This window comes from Thunnus maccoyii, chromosome 14, assembly GCF_910596095.1.
Source record: "Thunnus maccoyii chromosome 14, fThuMac1.1, whole genome shotgun sequence".
NCBI lineage: Eukaryota > Metazoa > Chordata > Actinopteri > Scombriformes > Scombridae > Thunnus > Thunnus maccoyii.
In genome coordinates this window covers 23490826-23517598 of record NC_056546.1, presented here as the reverse complement: position 1 = coordinate 23517598, position 26773 = coordinate 23490826, and the positions used below count along the sequence as shown (strand labels likewise).

The following is a 26773-nucleotide window of genomic DNA, read 5'->3' as shown; positions in this document are numbered from 1 at the left end:
GATAAATCTGACAAATAAATAAAAGTTTGTGAAAGGCTCCTTGTGTGAGTGCATACAACACTTAACACTGCTTATTTTTCTTTTGCACCATGTCCATTAAAAAGTCACACCTCCTCTAGCAATTAATTTGCTTGAGAGTAATGACTGGCAGTGCCCTGCAGCGCTGGCTGGACTGCAGTTTGGGTGTTTGGGCCACACCAGGGGAAGCAGTAAGAAAGTAAGAGAGGGTCCCAGGGTGCAGGCCGTTCCTACTCTGTTTACCCACAGACCAGAGCCCCTCTGAGGGCCAGGGGGAAGCCACTGCTGGGCCAGAGGCTATTAAAGCCCTGATGGCTTTTGACAGTAATTTCTTCATGAGTCCATAGCCCTCGGGGCCTGCCAGTGGTGAGATCGGGTGCCTCCTCTTGCCCATTAAAGCACACAAACTGTGCCCACAAATCCCGCTCAATGGTATCTCTGTGCTCAGGGAATGTGTTCGTGCATGTGTGTGAGAGAAGTGAGGAAGCAGGACTGAAGAGCTGGGAAGGGGGGGGCCTCGCCAATCGTGAGACGGTCCTGGTAACTGGGCCAAAAGGTTTGGATGTGTTTCTTCAGCTACTCCATCAGTTCAGGCAAGAGTCCAACCCATCAGGGGAACATATTCGGAAAACCATGCATTGACATCCAGCCAACTCATAAAAGGTGTTTATGTGCATCTCAGCCCAGGGGAGCAGAAATCACACATGACAAGGCTTTAGCATTATGTTGGGTGGAGGTTGGAGCAACAGTCAAGAGGTTGGCTAGAGGTTTAGGTGAAGGTTGATGAGTTTGTTGGATGAGTAGCAGCAGTAGTAAGGTGTAGTTTCTGCAGTGCTACACCTGTAACTAGCACTGCCACATTAACAGATTACATGGCTGTTTGGGAAAAGCAAATGTTGTTCTGGGCATGGTGCTAACATCACCCTGAGGGGGCTTTAGGCAAGGAACATGGGTGGAAATTAGGAATGTTGCAAAAAGATGGAGCTGAATTGAGTTTATAATTAGAAGACTGTGTTTTAGCAAACAAATAAGGAACCACAAACTATTTAAGGAGCACAGAAAGGGTTTGGTTAGCATAATACATTGCCATTGGACATGTTGCTTCAGATTGAACTTTTCCAGTGCTCTGGATGGAGAAAGTGCTTAAGAAGGCCATAGGTTATCCATCTCTAATCCACCATTTTATAGCAGACAGTCATAATCTCTCCTCTGTGTTCCCCTGGGGTGTTAAAACCAGACCATTGGGCTGGATTATATCACGGAAAGGAGACTGATGTGTTAATCATAAATTAGAGGCTAAGCCTGAGTGAGCAGGTCAGTCTCAGGTCATTTGCTCAGCCCTATAGAAGACTTTCTGTGTGAAAAACCACAGCTTACCACTTAGTAGCCCCAACATAATCAGGCTGGAACAATGTATAGTAGTGTAATGTGTCAAGACTACTCCGAGTTGAATGCTGTTCTTTAAGAAAGAATCCATTCAGGCTCCACTGACTGTTCAAGTGTACATTTACTGTATACATGTAAGTATACCTTATGCAAATACACATGTTCACACACATGAACTGGCTCACATAACGCCCTTTTAATGGGCACTCATACCATACACAGCCTAGATTGGTCCATTTATCTGTCCTCTGTCTACGTGGGAAATCTGTGGTGAACACAGACATAAGTATCATCCATTTTTCCAATTCCAAAATGTTGCCTTGGGGGAATTGGCAAGCTGTCTGAAAGTGGGATGATACACGACCTTTGCTATGTATGACTAATACTTGGCTCCTAAAGACTGTGTCAACAAGGTGTTTTATTAAAGACACAGCAAGAAAACACAAAACAGGAAAAGCATTACAAGATTTATATAACAAGAAAGAAAATATGGAGGACTAATTGGATTAGAGAGCAACAAAGGAATTTTCTGACCTAATTAACCCTCTTTGACACATTAAGACTGGCGGACCCACAGAGAACAAAAGTGTATAAAAGAGTTCTTTATTTCTAATAAACATGAATACATGTGAACATGTGGGACGTTTTAATGATGTATGTTTAAAACATTCTTGCAAACTGCCGTACAAAGCACAGGAAGAGATGCTATAGTAAGAGATGGTATGTTCTAAGTTATTGGAGCAAAATGTGTAGCAAACTATCCATATATTCGCTTTAACATCATCAACATGAGAGGAAAAGGACACCTGGTGAGGGGCACAAAATGAAACATCAAACATGAAAACTTGTACATCTCTGAAAAGTATACCTTTTAGACACACAAAGGACACATACATTGTATGTGTTAAATAATTTTTGTTTGTCAGGACATAAAAAGCTAACTACATCATTCACAGATTCAGCAGTCTGTTTAAATACCATATTTCTACAAAGTGAATTTACATTTTTTTTAAAGTACAAAGTGCAAATACTATGGTTTCCATTATTGCCGATTGGCGAGGGCAGAATCTCCATGTGGGAGGGGAAATCTCAGTTGTTAGTTTAGCCTTGCTTCTTCGAGGGATTCTGAGGAGAGGAAATAAAAGTGCTATTAGTTTGACATATGCACTAATGATACAGCCATTAATATCAGGTGGGGTGGGAGGAATGCTTACTTGAGTCGTTCTATGAAATAGGTGCCATTTCCACTTTGCAATTTTTAAAATTTTCATCAAGATCAAACTCCAAGAAAACATATTTTTTCACCTCAGGCATAAATTGCTTATTAATACCACCCCGTCACGGACAATATGTACACCAGTTGAGTAATAATACACAAAATAAATTTTAAAAATCTAATGTTTTCCTGCAAGTAAAATGTCCCTTTTTTGGAAACCATCAATAGAAAGTATGTAATTTAATCCTTATTTTTCATATTTAGATTCTTAATCTTGAAATACAAATTCAACATGTCAATGGCCTCATTTTTTGCAAAAAATACTAATTCACTTCAAAATTTCAAATAAAAGTTATAATCATTTGATCAGTCCACAAAACAAGAATGTTATTCAACATTAATTTATGAAGCATTTCACTCCTTTTCCATCATTTTTTAACAAAATGACCCGTGACAGGGTGGTAACTGATGTGACAGGGTGGTTCACTGTGACGGAGTGGTACAGACAAATTGTCTCTCTATATGATCTGTTGGTTTTAGCCTTCATCTGACATTAGAAACTTTTTTCAGATCTGTTATGAAATAAGCAACATTATTCTTTAAACATAAATACTTCATAACACATTTGGTCTTTTGGTCTCATTTGGTCACTTTTATTCTATATGTTTTGAAACTACAGCATTAGATAAATGGACAAAATTTGGTGAATTAGTGAGTGATTATAAGAGATAGTGAGTGAGTGAGTGAGTGAGTGAGTGAGTGAGTGAGTGAGAATGAGCAAGTAATTGAAATGAGACAGGGGTCTGTGTTTGTTGTTTGTTGTTTTGTTTTATTAGGATCCCCATTAGCTGACAATTTAATGGCTGCTAGTCTTCCTGGGGTCCTTGCAAGAAAATTATTACAACAGAACACAAATATGGAGTGTTATTGATAATAAATTAAAATAAGAAAAGAAGTTGAGATGAAGGATCTCTGTACCAATGGGTTTTCATAGGGGGCAGGAACCAAACAGGGTTAAGTTAACAGAAAATAAAGTGATTAGCCTACATCAGAAACACTAAGCTTGTAACACACATCCTTGAGCTTTCATCCTCAAAGTAGACATTTTAGCCTATTCACTGGAAGTAGAACCACCCACTGACAGGGTAGTAATTTATTTATTTGGTGATATTTTAGATGTAAATGTCATGTTGGTCAATATGGACATGTGAATATGGCCATGTACTAATGAAAAATTATTAAAAAATAGTATGTTACTCTTTAAGAATAGTATTTTCTCATATATCATGTTAACAAGAACAATTGAATTTCTAGCTTTAAGCTTTGGAAACATACTTTGGCATATTTTTTGTGCCTTATGCACCTCATCCAACATTGCAGACCCAAATGGCATCCGTTTGGTAGAATGACTCACTTACTAGTTTACTGGAAGATAAGCTTTCTCCCGTTTTGGCCCCTGCAAGACAAAAAGTGACGTAAACCTCAACAACCATAATATGAGGAACTACTGCAAGTCAATTCAGATGTCAAATCATTGTGCTATTGACCCTTCACTTGTTGCTACACTTGTCAAGCTTTCCAATCTAGCACTGCATATGTGCAGATCACATTGACAATGGTAGCAGATTACAACTAAAAGTTAATTTATTTAAATGAAACAATGTTTCCTTGACTTCAGATAAGATGTAGACAAAAGCAGGCATCTAATTTTTACTTGGGACCGTTGGTTTGGCAGCTGAAATGACTACTGTTGCTAGCGGACTGTATTAGCGGTAGCTAACTAATTACCATTAGCTCCAGAAAACTCCATATATTGACTTTTTGTATGTCTCCAGCTGCCTAGAATAAAAATGAGAAAACTGCAAAAGGGTCTGAAATATGTATTTGATGGCCACATATCATGCTAATTCAGTGCTGTGTAATAATGCAAAACAAGACAAGGCTACTGTTAAATCCATTCCATACACGTTTGCTCTTGTATTTGTGGTTTTGGAAAGGTGATAAAAAAGACACCACCCTTCAAACTCTTTAAATGCTCTCTCTTTAAATCACTACTTTGGCATGTGGGGAAATTCTTGACAAAGCAGTTGCTAAGCTATGACTGGACAATCACTATTTTGGGGAGAGGTTTAGCAAACAATCAATTGCACTAGTTCAATTTTACCTTCTGACTGCAATGATCATCAGCTTGAAGCCTGATTTTGTGCAGAAGAATACATTTACACATGATGGTGTTTTCCAGCTCACCTTCTTCCTTGGTCACCCCCAAACAGCCCATCAACTCCTGCAGAGACAGTGCTTTGTCGTTGCTGATGTCGCAGTACTCCACAAACTTCTTCACACACTTCTTGGGCTTGGATTTCTTGCGCAGGAAGCGCTTGAATGGCTTGATCTCCTTCTTTCCGATGTCACCGCTGGAGTTTTTATCCAGCTGACTGAAATACCAGTGGACAACCCTCTCCTCCAGTGTGTGGTTGGGGTCAGGCTCGGCCATCCTATGAGCCAAATTCATCAGGTTATTGTCTAATAATCACCCCTCCATCCATTCATCCATCTGTCTAGAATAAGTCACATCACTAGAGTCGAATCACTTGCTGTGGAAGCCAATGACTACCCTAGTGTTCAGTCCAACCAAAATCAGCTGTAGGGCAGGATACTTTTGTGCCTTTGTGCTAAATGACTGAACCCACTGATGTACATGAAAAATTGTAAGATGAACAAATCCATTTCCGATTGTCGTACCTTCCAGTGGATGCTGGATCTGTGACAGCGTGCACCATGTCTGTCGACAGCGCATCAAGAACACTTGTTAGGAACTCTGTTTTCTTTGCCCCAGGACAGCCTGGAAAATAAACCACAGATACCTGAATGAGTGTGTGAGAGTATGCATTATGTAGTTCATGTGGAAGTAAGTGCACGTACATGTCAGCAAACACCGAAAAAGTATCCCCCAGTAAACAGCATTACAACAGTGTGGAATGCTGCCGTCATAGGTGGCCTAATAAATGTCTGGGGAGGGACGTCATGTAAAAGGCAGCGTAGTTTTAACGTGAGCAGCACATAAAGACAGCGGAGGAGAAAATAAACCCAAACAAGACTCTCACAGTTGTCTTTTACTCCCTCTCATAACGTGTCAGACCTCCCCTCATCTGGAGGAGGAAGAAGATACCTGCCAATCATCCAGGAGGCCCCTGAGTGGTTTTGACAGCTGGAGGCACAGAAGACGTTACTGAATATTGTGTGTATGGACAAGAGGCTCCATACAGCTCCTGAGACTCACCTGAGTCATCAAGTGGACCAAATGCAGACTTGACAGACACATTGTTACTTAGGATTTTGTCTAAGGGATGTCTGATTTGAAGGTATGCAGGTATCCACAGACAAATAGACACAACTCAACACCTGATCGCCAGCATGTGATGGGATTACTATTTGAAATGTCAGCTAGAGATGACATAATGATATAATTAACCCATAAAACTATAAGGTAAAGTATATCATGAAGTACCCAACTAAAATCAACAGAGAAGCATTATTACAAGCAGAATGACGGAAAAAAAAAATAAAATTAGGGACAACTGGGGTGGAATGACCCTAATGATAGTAATTGTCTGTTAGGCCATATAGTTTTAAGAGGAGGCCAAGGTTGTTCTGGAAGAGCTGAAGGCTACGGAGGCCTGAGAGATTCCTGGATTCCTCTCCCGGCTCTTCTCTGCTTTCTCACAGTCCGGCTCCCCTCTGCTGTTCTGCTACTACTCTTTTTATGGCCCAGGCCTGCGGGGCCAGATTCTCCTGTGTTGGAGATAATAGCATGCTTTGCACCTCTCGAACAGGTGGCGACCAGCATTGGCGTAAACACCCAGCACCCAGCCTCCACTCCACCTTTCCCAAGTAGCGCAGGGCTTTAGCAGCCTGCATTGAGTTGACGGTTGAATAATACACATGTTCAAACTGTTCCGCAGTCCTCTTTACATGCTCAGCAGACTTGCATTTAAGTTTTAGTGGGCCCTCTCTGGCCCTAGCCCAGTAAAATATCTGACCCACCTGTTAATGGCCAAAATGGTGCCTTGCGGAGCCTCATGTGGTAAATGAGTCTAGACACTCACACAATTGCACCTTCAGATGGCAAAGTGTTTTTATCTGGCTACTCACTGAGGAGAGATTTGTGGGATGCAGTTGGACTTGTTTGAGAGTTAGTGTTTTTCATGGAGAGCACACATCCTCTCCGTAATGCTACAGGAATCTGAGTATGTCTGTCCATTCAAATGGGAAGCCATCAGGTAAGGCTCCAGTCTTTCCCTCTTGGCAGCAGAGGTTTGTTTCTTGTGGGGGAGGGACAGATCAGCTTCTGTCTGTCTGGACACTGTTTAGCTGAGGGGCAGGACACATACGTTCCTGCTGTCATTCAAAGGAAATTGTCTGGACATTTTCCGTTCAGTTCAAGGCTGTGGCAGTAAACGGCTGCTGTCTTATTTGGTAATGATTCTAATTATATATAATGCCTGAGTTTGACAGATACGGGATGGGATCAAGCTGAGAAAGCCTCAAATGATTAGAGTGTTTCTTGTTGAAAAGCTGCACCTCTAAGTAAATACCTCCAGATATCTGCTGCCCGTGTGCCGTAAAAAAGTTGGCCAGTAAGTGCATGTTTACATGTGTGTGTTACTGTCAATAAGAAGCAGTGTTTTTCTGTGGAGCCACATGGGGCAGAGGCCTGTCAGCACTCACAGCCGCAGCTCCCAATGCCTGCCCCGATGGTATCCCGTGATCCGTCTCTGGGGAGAAAGCGAGCCAAATGCGCCGCTTTCCTCTCTTGCCTCTTTCAGGGCAAGTGGCTCCTTTCTCGCATGTCGCCCCATAAACCTCTCAACACCAGCGCTTCAACAGCAAATGGGCTGCAGCGATGTGAAGGCAACATTTATAATTATCGCTGGTTTATACAGTAACAGGGTTTACAGCCGTTGACGCAATTGCTCATAAAGAAAACAAGATGCTGAGTTTCTTTGACTCTGTCCTTGTGTATTTTATAATGGGAGACTGATACGGTGCAGGTTTCTTTGACGAGTTTAGAATGAAGTCTGTGTACTCATGTGAGTGTCTGCATGGCTGAATATGTATATTCTTCTCTGTCCTACTGCTACGTGTTAAGGAGGTGTTTGGTTGGGCTTGACGTCTTTCTCATGGGATAGTTGTGACTGTTTTCCACCCCATCACTGCCTCACACTTTCTGCTGACAGTAATCATTACTGTTCAACATCCTAGCAATGCCATCAGTGCCACTGGAAGGCAAAGATGAGTAACACTTGTTGGACTAAGGAGCATTCATCTGTGACTGTCTATCCCACTGTTTTATACACACTGTACGAGTAAGAGTCCACGATGCCTGAGCAGAGACAGAGTGTTGCTCTGCTGCTAAAATGCAGCACCTGCGAGCATAGAGCACAGCTCTGGCCCGGTACACTGTTACATAAACAGTTATGGATGGGACAGGAACAGTGGCAGCTCTGTTCATATGCTGCTGGATTATTAACATGTTTACCAAACCACCAAAAAAACAGCTAAAGACGACGAATTTGCCAAGCATCATTCAGCTTTAAACTATGATTTGGTTGTATGCAGCACCTGAAAGCTATAACTCTGCTCTGCTTTGCCTGTCATTTGTTATATTTTGACATTTAACCAAGTCTTGAGGGACAAAATTAAATATTATTATTATATTATATTTATTATTCAATATATAAAAATGTAAAAACACAGATGAAGCACCCAAAATTGTTAATTATGATCATCCATCCATATTTTATTCAAGCAGCATGGTAGGTCAAAGTTTAATCAGAGAGCAGCTCTATAAAAGTTTTCTATCTGGCACTTAACTTTTGACTCTCCATAAAAGACAAAATTGCCAAAAAGAAGATATGAAAACACTTGTTTGTTGAAATAAAAAAGGGAAAAATCAGGAGCGTCTGGTAGCTGAATGGTTACTACGCATGCCACAGAACCGCAATGTCCTTGGTTCAATTCCAGCCAGGGACCGTTGTTGTCATATCCATCTATTTCCCCTTGTTTCCTTTCTCCTTCTTCACTATCCCCTGTCCAATAAATGGAGAAAAAAATGCCAAAACAGGAAAAACTCAAATATCTAGTTTCACATCTTGGTATCAATATTACATTGTAATATTTCATAGCTCTAAAATAATCCATTCACTGCGATTGTCCATCTAGGACTTAGGAAAACAAGATTCATGAAAGCCTTCTCAACTGTGAGAGCCATGGCAGTAAAAGCAACCTTCTGGCACTTGTTTTTATTAATTCTCAAAATCTGCAAACCTAATGTGACCCATGATAATTTTATCCATCTCCAATATTATCCATCTGTAAATGTTATTATAAATCCCACACAAATATATCAAAATGTAGTCCCTAACTTTGTCTGTCTGTTGTTTGGTGCTGGGAAAGTCTAGTACAGTGGATTTTTAGCTGTTTGCTGAAAACAGCTGCCTACAGCATCTGGAAATTAGGTTGATTAAAGCAGTGAAAGTGAATCCAAACAGTAAAGTTGTGGTTGTAAAACCAAAACAATGAGCTGAAAGAGCCTAAAAAGCTTCATAAGATTAAGGGGAACTGCAGACTGAAGAATTTACTGTGGTTTAATCATTACGAGCAACCCCTTTCACATACACGCAGTCATTTAAATCAAAGTTAATAAAATATTGATTACAGCAGCTTCAAAGCGTCAATTCCTGTCAGGCAAATAGCCAATTAACACAGCAAACACTCTTACCATAAATGAACCCAACCACCATGACCACACTCTCTAAACCACCTTCAATTTAGTTATCTATACTGTTGTCAAGCCATCTATCACTACCTGGCTCTGGCATCCTATTATCCATTATCTCCACCTCTCCTCCCTGCTGTTTCTCCTCCGTGCTATCATCCCACTATCCTCCATCTCTCCATGTCAGTTGAAGATTAATCCCCCCCATGATCCGTCTCTGTCTCGTGGCTTATTGACCAGCGAGGGGCAGTATCTGGCAATCATCAAGCCTTTATCAAGCGTTTCCTTGACCAACAGTGCTAATGATGTCAATAAACACACACACACTCATGCTGTTATCACAACCTTGGAAGAGCGGCAGCAGTTGGAGGCCGGCTGCTGAAGAACTTCACCATGTGGTCTGAACAGAGAGGAAAAACAGAGACTGAGGCCAGTCTTTGGAGACTTACCTTGGAGATGTCTGCTTCTATAATGGTCCTTAGGTTTTGTTGGGTGGGCCCTGGCATTGCCGTCACACTTTGGCTGCTCATACCTGTGATAGAGAGTACGTCATTTGAGCAAATGCCATTTCACTCAAAGTGAAATGGGTCAAAGGAATTGTTTATAACAGTAAAGCTGTCCTCGTTGTAAAATCAGAGATGAATCCAATGTTTTCCAATTACCCCTGTACAGCTAAATCTCAGGGATTCAAATAATTGTTTGTGGCAAACCAGAGGCTGTGAAACACGTCCAAAAAGAGGAGAAGGATTTGGGACTGTTATGAGGACAGAGAGGGGGAGGGATGGTGAGAAAGAGAGAGATAGAGGGAGAGAACCAGACAGGGAGCGTGGGACACAAGGAAGCTTTCACGGCCTCCCTTGGAGAGTCGGCGGAGCCCCGATTGCTGCTGTGCGACTGGGCCAAAAGCTGGCGAGGGACAAGGGGAGAGAAGGGGGAAAATCCACGCTTCCATATGTGTGCTAATGTGCTGTCTGGCACTCTGCCTGGAGCCTTGTTAATCTGATACCCAGCCTCGCTGCTCAATATAAGTGTACCAGTGCCCTGCTCTGCCAGCCTGACTGACCTCTGACCTGCCCCTCACCAGACTAACTGAGTCACTCTGTCTCATCAGAAAATGGAGATGTCTGTCTGCCTGCTTATGTCAGACTCAAGCCTTTTGTGAGCCTGAAATAGAGAATCTTCTTTTTGTTGTCTGAATGTCGCTTTATTTCTAACATTTTCTTCCAAATAGACAGTCTCCTACAAAGTTTGCATGATTGCAGACTTGCAGAATTTCAGACTGAAGGCAAAAATAATGCTCAATGTTGTTCTAGGACATTTTAGTGCAGTAGATAAAGCACTTGCCAACAAAGAGCTTGAAGCTGGGTCATCCAGTTGAAGGACAGTCTCTCTATTTACTGGCCAATCTGCTGAGTAAGGGTGGCTAATGATCACTTAACGGCTTTGTGTAACAACCGTCTGGATGGTTTGCCACGGAGCAATAAATACCAGGAATCTTTGTAAATTAAGGTGAAAGTACAAAAGATAAGCCCCCAAAAGAGCCATAGAGTGTGCTGTAGAGGGGAGTTTGGGATTGATGTGGTCTCTCCTACCTGGTGGAGGTGCCAGGTATGGGCCGTCCAGTGTCCACTAGTACACACCAGCAGTAGCCGGTGGAGGGGTGGCACTGGACCGGCTTGTACAGCCCTCCTTGGGCGCAGTCAGGCACGAATACAGCGTCGTTCTTGTGCTGCCGTGCCTCTTCCTGGGCAGACTGCTGTTCCTGGTCACATGATGAGGCTGGAAAGCGAGGTCAGAGGTTATAAAGGAATCAGCGACGGTGTCAGTGGATAGTCTGTGGTCTCTCACTTGTGGTTGTGTGACTTGGCAAACACATGTACCCAGACACACACTCATGAACAAAAGGGTTTGTTTAAAGTTTAAACCACATCTGGCTAACACAATTTGGATTTATACAACATAGAGCATGTTTGAATTAATTTCTTTTTCCCAAACGCATGCACTGCTGTCTCTTTACACTCCAACTGTTGCTTCTGAATCTCTGAAGAGGCAGAGAAGGAGGTTGAAGCGCTGGAGAAGACAAAGGGGTGGAGGATGAGTGCTCAGAGACAGTGTGTGTAGACTTCTATATCAGCCCCCCGTGGCACTGTTTACGGACATTAACGGGCTAATGACTAAGTACAGCTCCCATGCTCCAAGTAAGGTAAATATTTGGACACTCAACTGCCCTCTGTGGATGTGTGTGACAGAGAGAGAAACAGACAAGACAAAGGCAGAACAGTGGTCAGTCGGGCCTTCGCCTTCACACACCCACACACACTGACACACTACTGCAGGGTACTGTAAAGTACCAGGGATCTATATGTTTACATGTACAAAATTCCCAGGGAAAAATGCAATGTTTCATGATCCTTTCCTTTATCCATATGTACAGAAAATACGATGGTCTTGATGGGAGAAAGATGGGCTTTTGCGGCGCCTCAGCAGGATCTAATCAGACTTTTTCTGTGCAGCAGCCTCTTTCTCTGCCATGCAGCTCTCCAACAGAGATTTTAAGCATTAAACTCAGGGATTGAAGCAGAGCTCTTCTGGCCACGAGGGCTTTCATCACCAATCTCTCCTTTTTTTGTTGCTCGCCTCAAGGCTCGGAAGCTATTGCGGGATTATGGATATCCCTTTTCTTTGTTTATTTTCATTAGAGATCTTTACCCACACAAAAGAGACCAAATGAAATGCCTCCCCGCTTTCTCAAGCGACTCTCTTCGCTCCAGCTCCTCCGTATGGGCTCTCTTTGTTGGGGTGGGTGTTTTTATTTCACCCCAATACCCCAAAGAGCACATGGTAATCAAAACCATCAATGCTGCATTTCTCGGGGTTTTTTTATTGGTTGTAAATTATGATAATGGAATTCACACACAAATGCACACATGCACACAGGGTTCTCATCTCTAGGCTGGCCTCAAAATAACATTTTTCTTATGCAGAAAGCAACATATTTCCCAAAAGCGCACAGAGGTAACTGATCTGTGTGGTAAGATAAACATGCATGTGTGTAAAAGGAGAACAGGATGGACCAGCCAGAAGAATAGGAGATCCTGTGTTTGTGCCATGTGCTGATAATTACAGATACGCTGCAACTCGAAGAACCACAGAGAAGCAGATCCTCAAAGCCTGACGCACTCCAACACCAAGATGTATTGGTTTCACAACCCACCATCTGTCCTTAAAAGACAGGAACAGCCTCAAACCATGATTGCTTACACAAGTAGGAAAAACACAGAACGTGCTTTGAGTTGAGGTCGCTGTCATTAAAGAAAAAGTGGTCTTTGAAACTCACATGGTGCTCTGGTTCTATTGTTCTGTCGGCTGCGAACCTGCTCCGTCCACAAAGTGGGGTACTGGGAAATGATGTCTGAAAGAAATCACCAAGACAGCTTTATTAGCTTCAATCGAAAACACACTTGTATATCATCTGAGCCAAACCTGGTAGTTCCAAACCTCACAGACTGTAAAACGCACATCAAGGTTATCGAATCACAAATTGCTGGAGTGGATGTGGGAAGTAAACTGAATACGCTAGCTACAACCAGAAATAAAGAGGCAAAAAGAGAGTAGGTAAACTATGATCTATGACTATAAATCTTTTCATGTCTTCAAATGTTCACATTAAGATGAAATGATTCTTCCATTAAAATATAAAAAGATGAGATAAGTGCTCAATGGCAACTTCACAAAATGTGATTATCTGTTTCCCACTCACAGTGATGGATTATCTTTATTAAATTTGAAATGTAGGAAGTTGTTTTCTCTGCCATTTGGAGTTTAAAAGAAGTGAATGAGTCCAAGAAGTCTTGCAATTTATTTTAAAATACCTCCTTTCTTACCTCATACATGAAAAAGCAAGATTTTGTGACTCCTCATTCACTTGAATGAAAAAGTGTGTCATCACTGAAGTGTGCTGGCATGACTATGTTTTAGCATGTACTAATATCCTGTTCTTAAATATCACTTTAACATCAACAGCATAGAAAAATAAAAAGTTCTTATCTATATTTACATTGAACCTTGCACATCTTAATGTTATCACATCTCAATGAATGTCCTTTTTTGAAGCTTCATGCTGTAACTGCTTCATGTGCAGGCACTGATGGCCTTTTAAGGATGTTTTGGGGCTGTGTTTTTGAGTCAGTGGTTTCTCAGTAAACACAGGCTCAGTATCAAACATTGTTCTTACTCACAGTGTGATGCATAAAAGCTCACCTTCTTCATCTACAGCAGGCTGTGGATCCACCACTAGGCCAGTCTCATCTGCATTTAGAATGGAGAATATTTGCAAGGAGACTACAATTACGAGAGTAAGCTAGATGAGAAAACACTTAACTATATGAGATTTGCACGTTGCCCGGCCAAGAAGGATAGAAATAGAAGTAAAAGAAAAAGAGAAAGAGAAAGAGAGGAGTGTTGGAAGGTGAAAGAGGTGACTTAGTAAGAGGAGAGAGGAGGAGGAAAACAAGTAGTGGTCATATATTCCCATGGTTTGACTTCATGCAACAAGGGAGATCATTATGCTATGGAGGACAGATTGAGGTCAGTTAGAATGAATGAAGAGTGGATGAGGACCAGTTGTCCTTGATGTTCTTCTCCATCCTTCCATTGCCTGCATATAAGAGCTGTGTGAAGGTGGGAGAGACACAAGGGATGAAGAATGAAGTAGCCAAGTCTGAGACGAACCAATTAATGGTGGGAGAATCCAGCTCAGTGTTTGTTTGGCCTCTGTTTGTTTGTTTGATTTGCGGTAGGGGGGGAGAGGGGGATGGAGGTTTTGAGCCGCTTAGGGTGAAACCACGGCCGTAGGTGTGGTTAACCTCAGTGTGGGTCACTCATTCTGCTCAAAGCAAAGCTCTGTTAATGCATGAGTCAGGGCATATCGAATGAGTGGCTCCACAAACAGGGATTAAACTTAAACTTCTTTTCTTCAGCAAGAATTCTCCATTGCAAAATCAGGATTTTACATTAAATGCAAGTTTGTTACGCCAGGCATTCATCTTCTCAGGCATGCTTGGTGGATAAAAATACATACAGTCAGTGTGACTGACTTAGGTAGACATGTTATTACCCTGCTCACTTAACGGATGGAAATGCCATTTCAAAAAGTGTATTTATGATTCGGATTTACGATAAACCACTAATGACCTAGCTTTACTTTGCGGCCTTTTACATGACTGTAACACCTCTTTTAGCATCTGCCAGGAAACCCCCGCGCTATTTGTGGTCATACGGCACTAGTTTTACTGCTGTTTGTCAGTCGTCAGCTGCATATGATTCCAGCATGTGAATAAATTTGTCAAGTCAAGCACCAGAAATGGGTTTATGGTAAAGCATTTGGAGTTTAACTGTACCAAATGTCTTGATAATAAAAGTGCAGCAATGGTCACCATGGAATGCTTATGTACTGATGGTCTTCTGTTGAATCAAAATATTGATGCAATCACTGCTATTTTCAGTGCTGGCACACAACAAATCTAAAGTTTATTCTGCTTTTCACCACCATGTTTATCCAACCAGTTCAGATTGAACCACAAACCCCCCCACCCCCCCTTCCACCTCTTTTCCTCCCTCTTTCCCTCTTTTCCTCTCCCACCATCCCTCCTCCTCTCTCAAATTTTGCATTCCCACTTGATCTATGTGTAATGAGTTGGCTGGGCTCAGACAGACACTATACCCAAGACTGTTTACAGAGAGAGAGAGAGGCACAGACGTTAATGTCACAATGACAGGAATAACCTATGTGACAAATACAAGTGGATGCATGTGCACTTTCTCTCTCTCTCTCTCACACACGCAAACACACACACACACATGCACACGCATAATCACATAAGGAATCGATCAGAAACCACCCAAATTACACTTTGACTTTCTGCGCATTCAAATCACATCAGTTAAATGAATCATCTCTTAAAAGATGAGGGCAAGATATACAGTATCTGGAGTGGAGCTGGAGGGAACTGAGTGGTTCTATATCTGGAAAAGGGAAGATATTGATGTAGATATTGATGAAAGTAGGGTGGAGGATAAAGTGAGAACATTTCCTTGTATGTTATGACACTGTAGCTGAAAAAGAAATGACCAAGAGTGTTAAAGTTAGAGAAGAGGAGCTTATGATAAGTCATTGTTCCTCCATTCTGGCTCCTCCCTGGCTGTTTGGCTGCCTGGTTAAGACAACAGGCAGTTATAGACACTGTAGCTGCTGGCAGTGTGCATTAAAGCTCACTGCAGCCTCTCTCCTTAGACTTGTTACTCAGTAACAGACAGCTTTTATATGAGCCTTCAGGCTGCTCACACTCTGTCGAATTGACAAAATATTAGAGAGGCAAGCCTTAACAGGCGACCCACACTGCACATCCCCAACACAGATGCAGGCAAACAGACACAGAGATACAAAGGAATACACACACACACACACACACACACACACACATACGCACACAAACACACACACACACACACACACACACACACACACACACACACACATACATGCATGCTTAGATAGATCCACACATACACATGGACAAACGCAAAAACATACATACATATAAAGGAGACAATTTGCCTTCAAGAATGAATGTTTCGTGAATTAAATTCTCACCTGCTTTTCCTGGCTCTCTTGTGGTAGGTCTTTCTTGTTTTGATCCTGAAAAGCAGTAAGTTGAAATTAATTAAAACAACACACTTTTTCATAATATCCTCAACAATGAAAAAAGATTACAGATCTTTGGCATCTGACATACTTAAAAAAATCCAGCCTCATTTTGTGGCACAAGAACAAACAGCAGCCAAGCTTAAGAAGTGAACCACAGTGGAAAACTCTGCTCTCTTTTTTTATTTTCAAATGTTATTAATTTATGTACAGTGGCTAACACATGCATGTGGATGGAGAGGCATTTTAATGGCATTTTCTTCATTTACATTTTAACTACTAAAGTAGAGCTGGCAGTTACATTACTACGACTACTGCCACTACAACTACAGCGACTTCTGGTGCTTTCTCCAATTGAAACAGCAGCAACTTCCAAGGCAGCCCCATGGAGACACACAGGGAGGACATGTGGCATTGGTTATTTGATTGTTTGGCAGACGCCATCCTCCAAGAACACTTACATTCCTTACAGTTTAACTTTGTTGCTCAACTCTGCAGCAGGGATTTTCTACTAGGCTTATTTACACCGCAGCCCCATGCCTTGAGCAACGTCCTCGGGTGGCCCTCAGACTTTGTGGCTGTCGGTCCAGCACTGACCACTGTTCCACAGGGCTGAAGATTACACCCCCCACAAACATGGAATGTCATGCTTGAATGCGATTTATCATCATTGCCTCACAAAATTACACAAACCACATTCTAGTACAAATAAGTCATTTTAAATGTTGGGCTCATTACACGAGAGTATAATTACTGACAGCGGCTCGTTATAAGAAAGGTTGATGGGGTTGTACCTACCTTGGCATCGTGGTTTTTTATTGGCCACTGCTGACCCACTGATAGGTCGGCCATTGGGGTTGACACACCAACAGTATCCAGTGTAGCTGTGACACTGAACCTAAGCAACACAGCATGTAAAAAAAATAAGTTAGCACAAGATAAACCAAATTTGGCATCTGTGAGAATGAAATGTGAAGAGACAGTGTCAAAACTCATCAACAGATCATTTCAGGAAGGAGTAAAAAGTGGAAATTCTTTGTGTGACTGAATGAATCTTTTCCAAACCTCCTTCATATTTAAAACTGGGATAATTATTTATGTTGTGTTTTTGTTACCTCGCTATATGTGCCATCAGGGTTGCACACAGGCACAAAGACCTGAGGGAAGAGCTTCTTGGCCTGCTGCTCTGTGTACTTCTTCTCTGCTACACATCTGGATGTATCTGAGGAGCACCACAAATCACCAGAGTCACTACACATCAGAGAAATCCATGATTCAACCCACAGCTCAACTATTTTCTTATGGTGCACAAATACAAAACCGATGCACTCAGAAAGTCAGTGGAAGATGTTGAATCTCATGGATGATGAGGAATGAAAGCAAAATGCAGGGAGAGAGGGAGACGGAGGGGAAACAATTCAAGACATTTCGGAAGCGGCAGATACTTGTGTGGCTGGGAATAGAACCAACACCCCCGGTCTTATTAGGAGCACATCAGGCAGGCTTGCACTGTGCCTGGTGGTAAAGCCATTACTGAGTGAGGCAGCTCGTGCTGCTCCTGTAGAACATTCCAGGCACCCAAGAAAAGGGCTGATGCACAGGGAAAACCTGACCCTTCCTTAATGTCTCTCGGTCTGCCTCTCTCTCCTCCTAAACCTCGACTGTCTCCTCAGTTCAGCCTGAACTATCCTCTAAGTGTTTGTCGATATAAATGTGGGTCAGCAACTTTTCACCAGTGTGCACCTCAAGTCTTTTCACATCTGTCCGTCAGAGACATGGATCATCTTGTCATTCCACAGCTGCTTCATCCAACCTGACCAACAGCGCCAGCTGTGCAAACTCTCAGCGATGGGTTCGATGGTAAGTTGGTGTGACACATTAGCTGCCACGCAGTGCCCGTCTGACTTGCAGGTTCAAATCACATTAAAACAATGACTCATGCTAAGCTTAAAAACGTCCACCACTTTTGGTCAGGAGGCTGCTGGCATGCCTTACAGTGGATTGTCCATTAGACTAGACACATGCGGGAGAATGTGCACTGGTTTCTCTCTGTCTAGAGTGTATGCATGTGTGTGTGTGTGTGTGTGTCTGTGTCACTGTCACTAGTGGGGAGAGGGGGCAAGACGTTGGATGTTCCGGATGGAGGAAAACAGCAAGTTCAGGAGCTCTAAAGTTAGCTCCATTGGAAAAACCCAAAACCATCGTCGTTCTCCAGGGGGTTCCGACCAAAAAGCTGACTGGAAAAAATGACAGGACACTTGAATCATATGCACACAGTGATAGAAAACAAATGTGGTGCCAGTCTCACCATCCTTAAACACAATCCCATCTCTGTGCTTTTAGGCCAGACCAGCCCTCTGGTTTATTTCTGCTGCTGACTCGGCTGCTGCTGCTGTGTCTTTCACCCCGGCTATCCAGAAGCAGAGGGGGGTCCGAGCTCTTATAGACCCGATGTTATTGACGCATACAATACGACTTTCATGGACTCTTGTCCCTTTCAGCTTCCTAGCTGGAATCCTCTATTCTGTGTCCCGGCGCTGTCCGCCACATCCAGATGTCCGCTTAGAGACGTTGCCATAGAGACCCAACACGGGCATAAAATTGTGGAATGCTTTTCCATCATACGAGACTTCTTTTTAAGCAAACCCTGTCGCTCACGCTCTCTGCATTAGTGATCTAATATTGTAATGTGTAAGAATGAGGCATTGTCCCCAGTCTGTACAGCGATGAACTGGCAGTACAGAGTTAGTGAGTGGGGCGGGTATTCGGGGCCGTGGCATTGGGGTGTGTGGGTTCTTCCTTCTAACACTGAGTAACAATGAGGGAGTCTGTGAGTTGCCTGACCCCACTGGCTCTCCTTCCCCTTTTGCTTTTCATCTCCAGTCCTCCATCGGTCAAATATGTACCGCTTTACATCTAGTATGATGAAAATGAGATCATTAATTCTTGTCAAGATATTTCATTCCAATGGTCTCGCCTCTGCATAATGTATCTGATTTCAGAGAGCGTGAGCCATTTCATATCAATAAGAAAGTTGTTGGTTGTCCCATGAGGCTATGCTATATGTATGTCATGTACGTATGTTGATACAAAGCATGAAATCTATGAGTAAACAAAAATAATTTCAACTGAAAAGAGGAAGTGTGTATAATGACCACTTAACGTACATTTCCTTTATCACTGCAGCCAGCAGACAGCAGCACCCCCCCCACACCCCTCCACCCACTCTCACCGTGTCAACCCCACTCGTCCTCCCAGCACTCAAAGAATCAATTATGCTGAAATGAATTTAACCCAGGAGTTTCTACTGTGACCCCCTCTGCGCGTTTGAGAGCGTCAGGCGGCGCTGAAGCGTGACTCATGACCTGACCTTTGCATGGCCCTCGGATGACCTCCAGCTGGGGGTCGCGGCACTTGGCTCGGAGGAACTCGCAGCGAGATGTGAAGGTCCTGCCATCAGAGGCACACAGCGGTTTGCGAGTAGTTGCGCTGCATTCCATGTTGCACTCCTTATCCTGATCCACCCGCAGGAACTGCAGAAGTGAGAAAGTAGGAGATAAGGAGAGAAAACATTTGCTAAATGAGTCATTTCTCAAAATCAAGGAGCTCTGCATCAAACGAGTTTAATTGCCACAACAACAGGTGTAAATCTGGAGGGATTTATGATGTTTAGGGGTTGGAGATTGTAAAAACAGGCTTTTACACCAATAAGTCTGAGGATGAGTGTCCATTGCCAAGCCATACAAATTGTTAATTTTGTTTCAAAACTTCTATCGGTGGTTCATGAGCATGAGCCACGTCCTTTCATAAATACACTACAAAACACTGATAAACACACAAAGAAGACACAGTTTCATTATAAGCCTGTCTGGGAGCAGCCCTGCTTTGTCTTTGTCTAAAGGGCAGGAGAAGATTTGACTGATGCTTCCTTGCTTCTTTGTCTGTGCCAACACCTGCATAAGTATTCACCTGGAATCACTCCTGAGGATGTTTTACTCAACCATGAAAAGAGAAACAAGACAACGCAGACTCCTGGCTGAACGCATCGGATCACCTGTGTCAATGCCACCATTGTATCTGCCACCGTAGTATGAAACCCCCTCGCCAGGCCACACAATGGGGCACGGCAGCGGTGAGGGGGGTGGCAACAAGCTGTGACTGCTACAATGAATGAAAAGATAAACTAGATGTCAGGCAGCTTTGTGCTGCTACAGTGTGAGTTTTGGGTTTTCATAAAGTTTGCGTGATTCATTCAGTTGGGTGGAATAATGACCTGGGTTGAGTGGAAAAAAACAAGCTAATATACCCCATGCTGATGCAGGTGCTGTTTTCAGCCACTCATATCCATAGATAAACACCACTCTGAAGCCTTTTTGTCTTCTCTTATAATGAAAATATTTGCACGTATGAGGCTGAATTTTTCATTCAGTTTTGCTCTTTTGTTTTGTGATGTTTTTGTTCAGTTTTTAGTGGATGCACGAATGTCCAAAATCTGTTTGAATGCCTGTTCTGTCAACTATTCTCAGCAGACACACACACACACACACAGATAGAAACTTTCTCTCTCTTCTCACACATACTAATCAATCTTAGGCACAAAGCAGAGAGGCAAAGCCATTACTTAAAGGTAAGCCATATAAATCTGTTCTTTCAAAAGAAAGGGCATGGCAAGATACAGAGCAAGAAGAAAAGACACACATCCATGAAGAGGGTGGGATGATCAGCAATAAAAGAAATTTGTTGTGTCTGACATCTTACAAATGAAGTGAGAGATGAGGTTTGATGGCAACCCCCCGCCTTCAGACGAGCAGGGCTGCAGGGCTGCCTGGGCCACGGTGCACCTGGAAGAGGGTTGGCAGGGAAGGCAACGTCGCCCTGGGCCAGAGGGGGGAGATACGGCCCATTCTGTCAACCCTGCTCATAAATCTTCCCAGGGGGGATCAGAGAGGAGAGGCCCGTTCAAACACATCGGAAGAGGAGCCGCAAGGGAGGGAAGATGAGTCTTTTGGATTGAATGAAATTTTTCAAAAACTTCTCCAAATTTTTTTTTTACAAGCCCTTTCTTCTCTGGCTTTTAAAAATGATGTGTTGTTATGAAGAGAAGGCAAAATGAATCCTGACGTCGCAGAGTGGGAGAGCTGTTTGCTTCATAAGAACAGCGTGTGTCCAAGTCTCAAAGCTCATCCTTCATCTTTCTAGACAGAAATATGGAGAGTGCTTTCCTTTAGGAATAACTGCATATGAGTGAATGTTGCCTGTTTCCAGGGATTGAAGTATTGTCTTTAATTCAGGAAAGCCAAGACTTTCAGCACAGTAGTCTTCAGCTGTGATTCCCAGCCTCAGGGAGGAGAAACCTGAGGGGTCTCAAGATGATTTGTGCTGTATATTTTTTGATTTTTCTCTAATTTCTGCATTCTCTTATGAAAGACAGTCAGTTTTTGGGTTTTACTTTTTCACACTTATGCTGTTTATATACAATTAGGATGATTTTCCATTTTAAGTTTGCTAAAGGAAGCTTTCTTTTAAAGAAGAGTTGCCACTTTGGAGAATATGACTTTATTTGAGAGGGGTTGGTTGGTAGACTTTATTAATTTTCTCAAATGGTTACAATCAGAAGCCACGTTGGCCCTCATCAACAAGGCACCTGTTATTTAATGGAACAATGAACAACTATTATACTATATGAATAGATTAGGACATTCTCGTTCTCTTTCCCCTGCTGCTTATTTCTTTGGTTGAACTGGTGGTCAAACATCCCCCTTCCCCTTCTTGTTAATGTCTCTGAGTTTCTTGGATCGTTTGCATCACTACATTTAACTGACAGTCTCCCGTCGGTACCCCCGTTCCCTCTCTTTCTGTCCTCCCCACGCCACCTAGGACGTCCGTCTGAAGCGGTGACCTCCTCTCACCCTCCGCTCAGTCTTTCACAGCTCACCCCTTCACTTAAAGTCCAGCAGACATGACAGGCTGGTTCATGAAGACGGTTTCTGCGCAGACTATGGCCACACAACAGTTAGTAACCTCTCCGATAATGTCTGAGTGCGTCCAGCCATGCTTCGGTGGTGGGCTGTCAGCCTCGCCACAACCCACACTGGCCACCCCAGTGTCCACACCACACCAGTATTATCAGCATCAGCCCCTGCCAGCCAGCAGACTGACAACCCAAACAGATTCATTCAGCAGCTCAGCATCCTGCTAGATGTCCACTGTATACCACACAGCAGAGCGCCAAGTGCCTGCAAGTTTTACGATAAAGCTCCAAGAACTCAGCATGGAGAACACAGTTAGCCATGAAATCAGCCACCCATGAAATCAACCACCCAGATTCACTATCAGACATCCAAGTGTTTATTTCAGTTGCAGTTGGCCCCACTGAAGAACAAGATAAAATAAGATGTGAAAGCCAGTGAGAGAAGGAAGTTTCGGAGACTAATGGTGTGTTGAGGACCTCTTCCTCCTGTGTACTCCTAATGGTAGTTAGCTGTCTGCTGCAGATCTCTGTGCGTTTGGCCTGTGGTGATGGATGGGCAAGGCCGAGGCAGAGCTCTGACACTCCCCTGATGTCTCATTCCCGCCTCTGCAAGCCGGCACCCTCGCCATGCACAGCAACACAGCAGAAAGTGATGGATCGCCTTGGCTACAAGCAGCACAAGCTCCCATCCTAATTTATCATAAAAGGAGTCTCATACAAGACAGAACACATATTGTGACTCATATCCATTTATTGCTCACATAATTTTCTTGCCTACTTCCAGACAGCTGTATCTCACTTTCTCAGTTTTTCTTTCTCTTTCCTCTCTTTCCTTCCATGATTTCTTTTTTTTTTCTTCACATGATCTCTCTTGGAAGATGCTTTTTGCATCTGCTCAAATAATACAAGAGGTTGGCAAATGAACAAGAGACAGGCGGAGTGTAAGGGAAATTTTTTTTTCCAAGACCAACCAGCATACAAATCAAATCCTATTACCTCCCCCTGGCTCTGCGGCATTGTGGGATTGAATGGAGTACGAAGGAGGCGAGCCTCCAGCAGAGAGCACATTGTAGGCTGATAAGGGCCTTCTGGGCTGGGAGGCCCCTGCTTCCAGCACCCCGAGAGGCCCCTCACACCACGGCCCCGCAGGGTCAATGGGGGCCCCAGCTGAGAGCTGAGACAAACGTGTTAAATGGCCTTGGCGGGAGTTTCCTGCGTGGACGCTAGGATGCAAAGGGGATCATTAGTTTCCTGCATGGTGGAAAGGGAAGAAAGTGACAGCCTTTAACCAGGCTACTAACTCAATCAAAGGAAAAGGCATTTAATTGCTGTGAAAGATGTTAAAAAGAAAGAGATATGGTGTGAAAGGCCACTAGTAGTCATGTGACAATAAAAAAGTCTCTCTGGGCAGGTGCACAATTATGAAAGCACGGGGGGCAATGGAGCCCATATGTTTTGACAAAGAGGCAGCCAATGTTCTGTGCACCCTCATCTTTTCACACACTATTTCATACTTCCACAAACCATGGAAAAAATTCAGGCTCATGAATACCCTGGGCAAATATCCCATATATTTAACTGCCTGTTCGACCTCAAATATGCACAAAATATCACATGGAGACATTTTCTTGAAACCAGCTATAACCTCTCCTGTGTCACTCAAACAATAAGCCAGTAATCACTCATAAAGTCCTGTAGAAGTACAAGTCCAGTGCTCCATCTGCTATTCCAATAAAGGAGGTCTAATGAACCGCAGTACAGTCATGTCCAGAGCCTGGTGGATGCTGTCATATCCAAATACACTACACACACACACACTGCTGCATCTGTGTGCCCTTTTCATTAATTGTTGGGTAAATATTATCACCCATGACATCTCAGGAAACACTCATATTATTTGTTCTCATTGCTGTAAAGATACTCTGTGTGTGTGAATGTGTGTATCAGGGGAGCATCTGCTCAGTGCAACACTTCATCCCACATTCCACAACTCTGTAGTGCCATCAGGGAGAAAGGATATCCGACCCTTCACCTGCAGGTTAACAACTCACGGCCATTTGTTTCCAACTGGATATTAAAGCATCTTCACCCGGACGATAAATAATGGTGCTGGGGGAGGCGGCTGTCACATCAACCTCTAAATCAAGGGGGGAAACCTCTGACAGTGCACATTCTGCTGTCTATTATTCCTCCTTTAGCACTATACCTGCACTTGATCATGGCCATGAAATTAACCTCCTCTGCCTGTAAAGCTGCACTTTCTCCTGCAATTTTGGGAAAAAATGGACAGTATGCTCTGTTCTGCTGCTGTAAACAATGCCATGTGCTTTGGTGCAGTAGACCTGCTGACACTGGCAGCGTAGACCCCACAGAGCCACTAAAACAACGAGAGTGAACAGAGACAGAGAGGGACACAGGCAGGTAGAGGCACTAAAAGCAACCCACTTGTTGGTGCCCAGTGTTGCAGCTAACAGACCAGTCAGCTCCTTACACACAAGCCAACAGCTCTGCCATCTCAGACATACTGTACAGAGACCCTGCAACACAGGGACATTGAGTTCATAAAGCTCAGGGGAGAACACAGACTTCTCTAGTTAATAGCCTGCTGAGTTTTATTTTCAATCCTAAATTGAGCCTGAATTTCCACCAAATATGAACATAACAGTAAACAGTGAAAACGTCTTCTTTTGGAGAGAGACTGCATATACACATCATATCGTCAGCCTTGGCCACAATGCAATAAAATCTCTGTGTTTATTGGTTATTTTCAATATAAGCCTATGATTGTTAGACGGAAAGCTCACAACACAAACGCTCAAAAAGGACGACGAATGCCAGTTTTATGAACTTACACACTAACTTAAAAAAAGTCAGTGTTTCAGGGCTGCATTTTTGTTGTAAAAAAATTGCCAGTGTGTATTCCTCTTGGTGTTTCCAACCATTACGCATGAAATGCACAAGGAAATATTTGGCTTTTAAAACTATAAAACTATCTATTACAGAGTGGATGTGAGCGATAAGTGTTGTGGGGAGTATGTGGCCATTCCTACCGTGAGAGCGGAGTACTTTTGAGCGCGTCCAGCGCTCAGCAGACAGATGAAGACCAGCAGCGGACAGACGCGCATCCTGACGCAGCGTGGCAATAAACTCTCCAAATTACGCACGGTCCAAAATTCAGTCTGGGTTGCCTGTATTTCACCAAAGCACAAACAGTGTCTCTGGAAGACTTCGAAAATGTTTAAAAATCCAAAGTAGTCCTTCCGAAAAAAATCTCAGTGGTGGAGAACAGGGTGCTGGTTTATTTCACTTCGTCTCCTTGGTTTCGTCTGCCAAACCGTTTGTGTAGACACTCTCCTTATTTCTGGCAGTGCGATAAACCCCCCGTGTCCCTGACCTTTTCCCCTCCCTCGGTGTCTCTTCTCCCTCTCTCCAATTCGACTTCTTTTCTCCACACCCCCTCCCACCACACTTGAGGACTATATCCCTTATCGGATGCAGGCAGTTCCTCGCTGGTAGGTAGGTAGGTAGGTGTACGTTTGAGCGACTCCGTCTGCTGCTGGTAGCTGAGGCAAACACGTCAGGTATTCTTGTCTTTAACTTTTGTTCCCCTTTCCTTCTCCCTCAAAAGACAACAAGTAATCCCCTTTTTTCCAGAAGACCTTGTTATGAGACTCGTTCGGCAGAGAAAGGAGGGGTTCAGACAGGCTACTGTCTGCTGGGAGGGTCAGAAGGAAGAATAAACGCAGTCTGCGCTCAAACTCTCATACTGCCCAGACATCTCATTGTAATTGTCATGTCTGTACACCACTTTGGTCAACATATGTTTTAAACGTGCTTTATAAATAGACTGACATAATACAATACACAGACAAGGAAAGGACATTATCTAGTTGTTAGTTTCTGAGAGGAAAATTAAATACTACAGTATATCGCACGCAAGGGGAGAAAGTAGGGAACGCTATACTTAGGCCCCTATTTGAGTAATGGTAATACTCTTACAGTCAATATAGATGTCGGTGGAATAAAAGGGACATGATAAATGTGAAGTTTGGTGGTGCTCTTCTTGGCATCGATTTGACAAGTCATCTGAGCTTTCCTTGTTAGTGGAGAGAGCGGCACCTTGCAACTATAACGCCACCAAACGGTGCTTCCAAGGAGTTACAAGTTCTCACAGCACAGAAAGACAAGTGGTTACAGATGTTAGATAGACTTTAACAACCTCTGTTAGGGACAATTGAAAAAGATGTTTCAGCAAGGAAGGCTGTAAAGAAAGCTATGGCATCGACATCAACATCAATCATATACGTGTCAAAATCACGATATGGGATCATTTAGGGAGATCGTTAATGTTTGGTCTGATAAGATGCATGCCTGTTAATCCTTATAATTATCACCGAGGACTGTGTAAACATACATTTGTATCTAATATTTGGAAATATTACTTTATCTATACTATTCTATCCCGCTGCTAATCATCATGTGAGATGCACTACACATATCAGAAGAGTTACATAGGCTTATTATTTTCTATGTTTTGTTTCGTGTTTTTTAAATTCACTTTATTATGCTTTTTGCACTGTCCCTGACTTTTAATTTAATTTATCACACATTTTCCCCGTAGGCTCTCTAAATTCAATGTCTGCCAAATAAGTTGTAGAATTATTAATAATAGGCAAAATATTAATATAAAACAAAATAAAA

General features: G+C 43.0%; 1 protein-coding gene across 2 annotated transcripts; it reads right to left on the bottom strand.

Moving 5' to 3' along the window:
- Positions 1–1991: 1991 nt before the first annotated feature.
- Positions 1992–26089, bottom strand: smoc2 (SPARC related modular calcium binding 2). Of its 2 annotated transcripts, none has more exons than XM_042432563.1 (13): positions 25123–26089; positions 19472–19634; positions 17217–17323; positions 16900–16999; positions 16051–16095; positions 13659–13739; positions 12736–12810; positions 10991–11177; positions 9848–9930; positions 5363–5462; positions 4868–5115; positions 4039–4076; positions 1992–2529 (listed from the first exon to the last, which is right to left on the bottom strand). In XM_042432563.1, exons 1-13 carry the CDS (start codon positions 25195–25197, stop codon positions 2506–2508), a joined length of 1326 nt encoding a protein of 441 aa, XP_042288497.1. In that variant the 5' UTR covers positions 25198–26089; the 3' UTR covers positions 1992–2505. The 2 variants fall into 2 exon arrangements, with proteins under 2 accessions (XP_042288497.1, XP_042288498.1); XM_042432564.1 differs by having other exon boundaries at positions 13659–13706; positions 25123–26087.
- Positions 26090–26773: the final 684 nt, after the last annotated feature.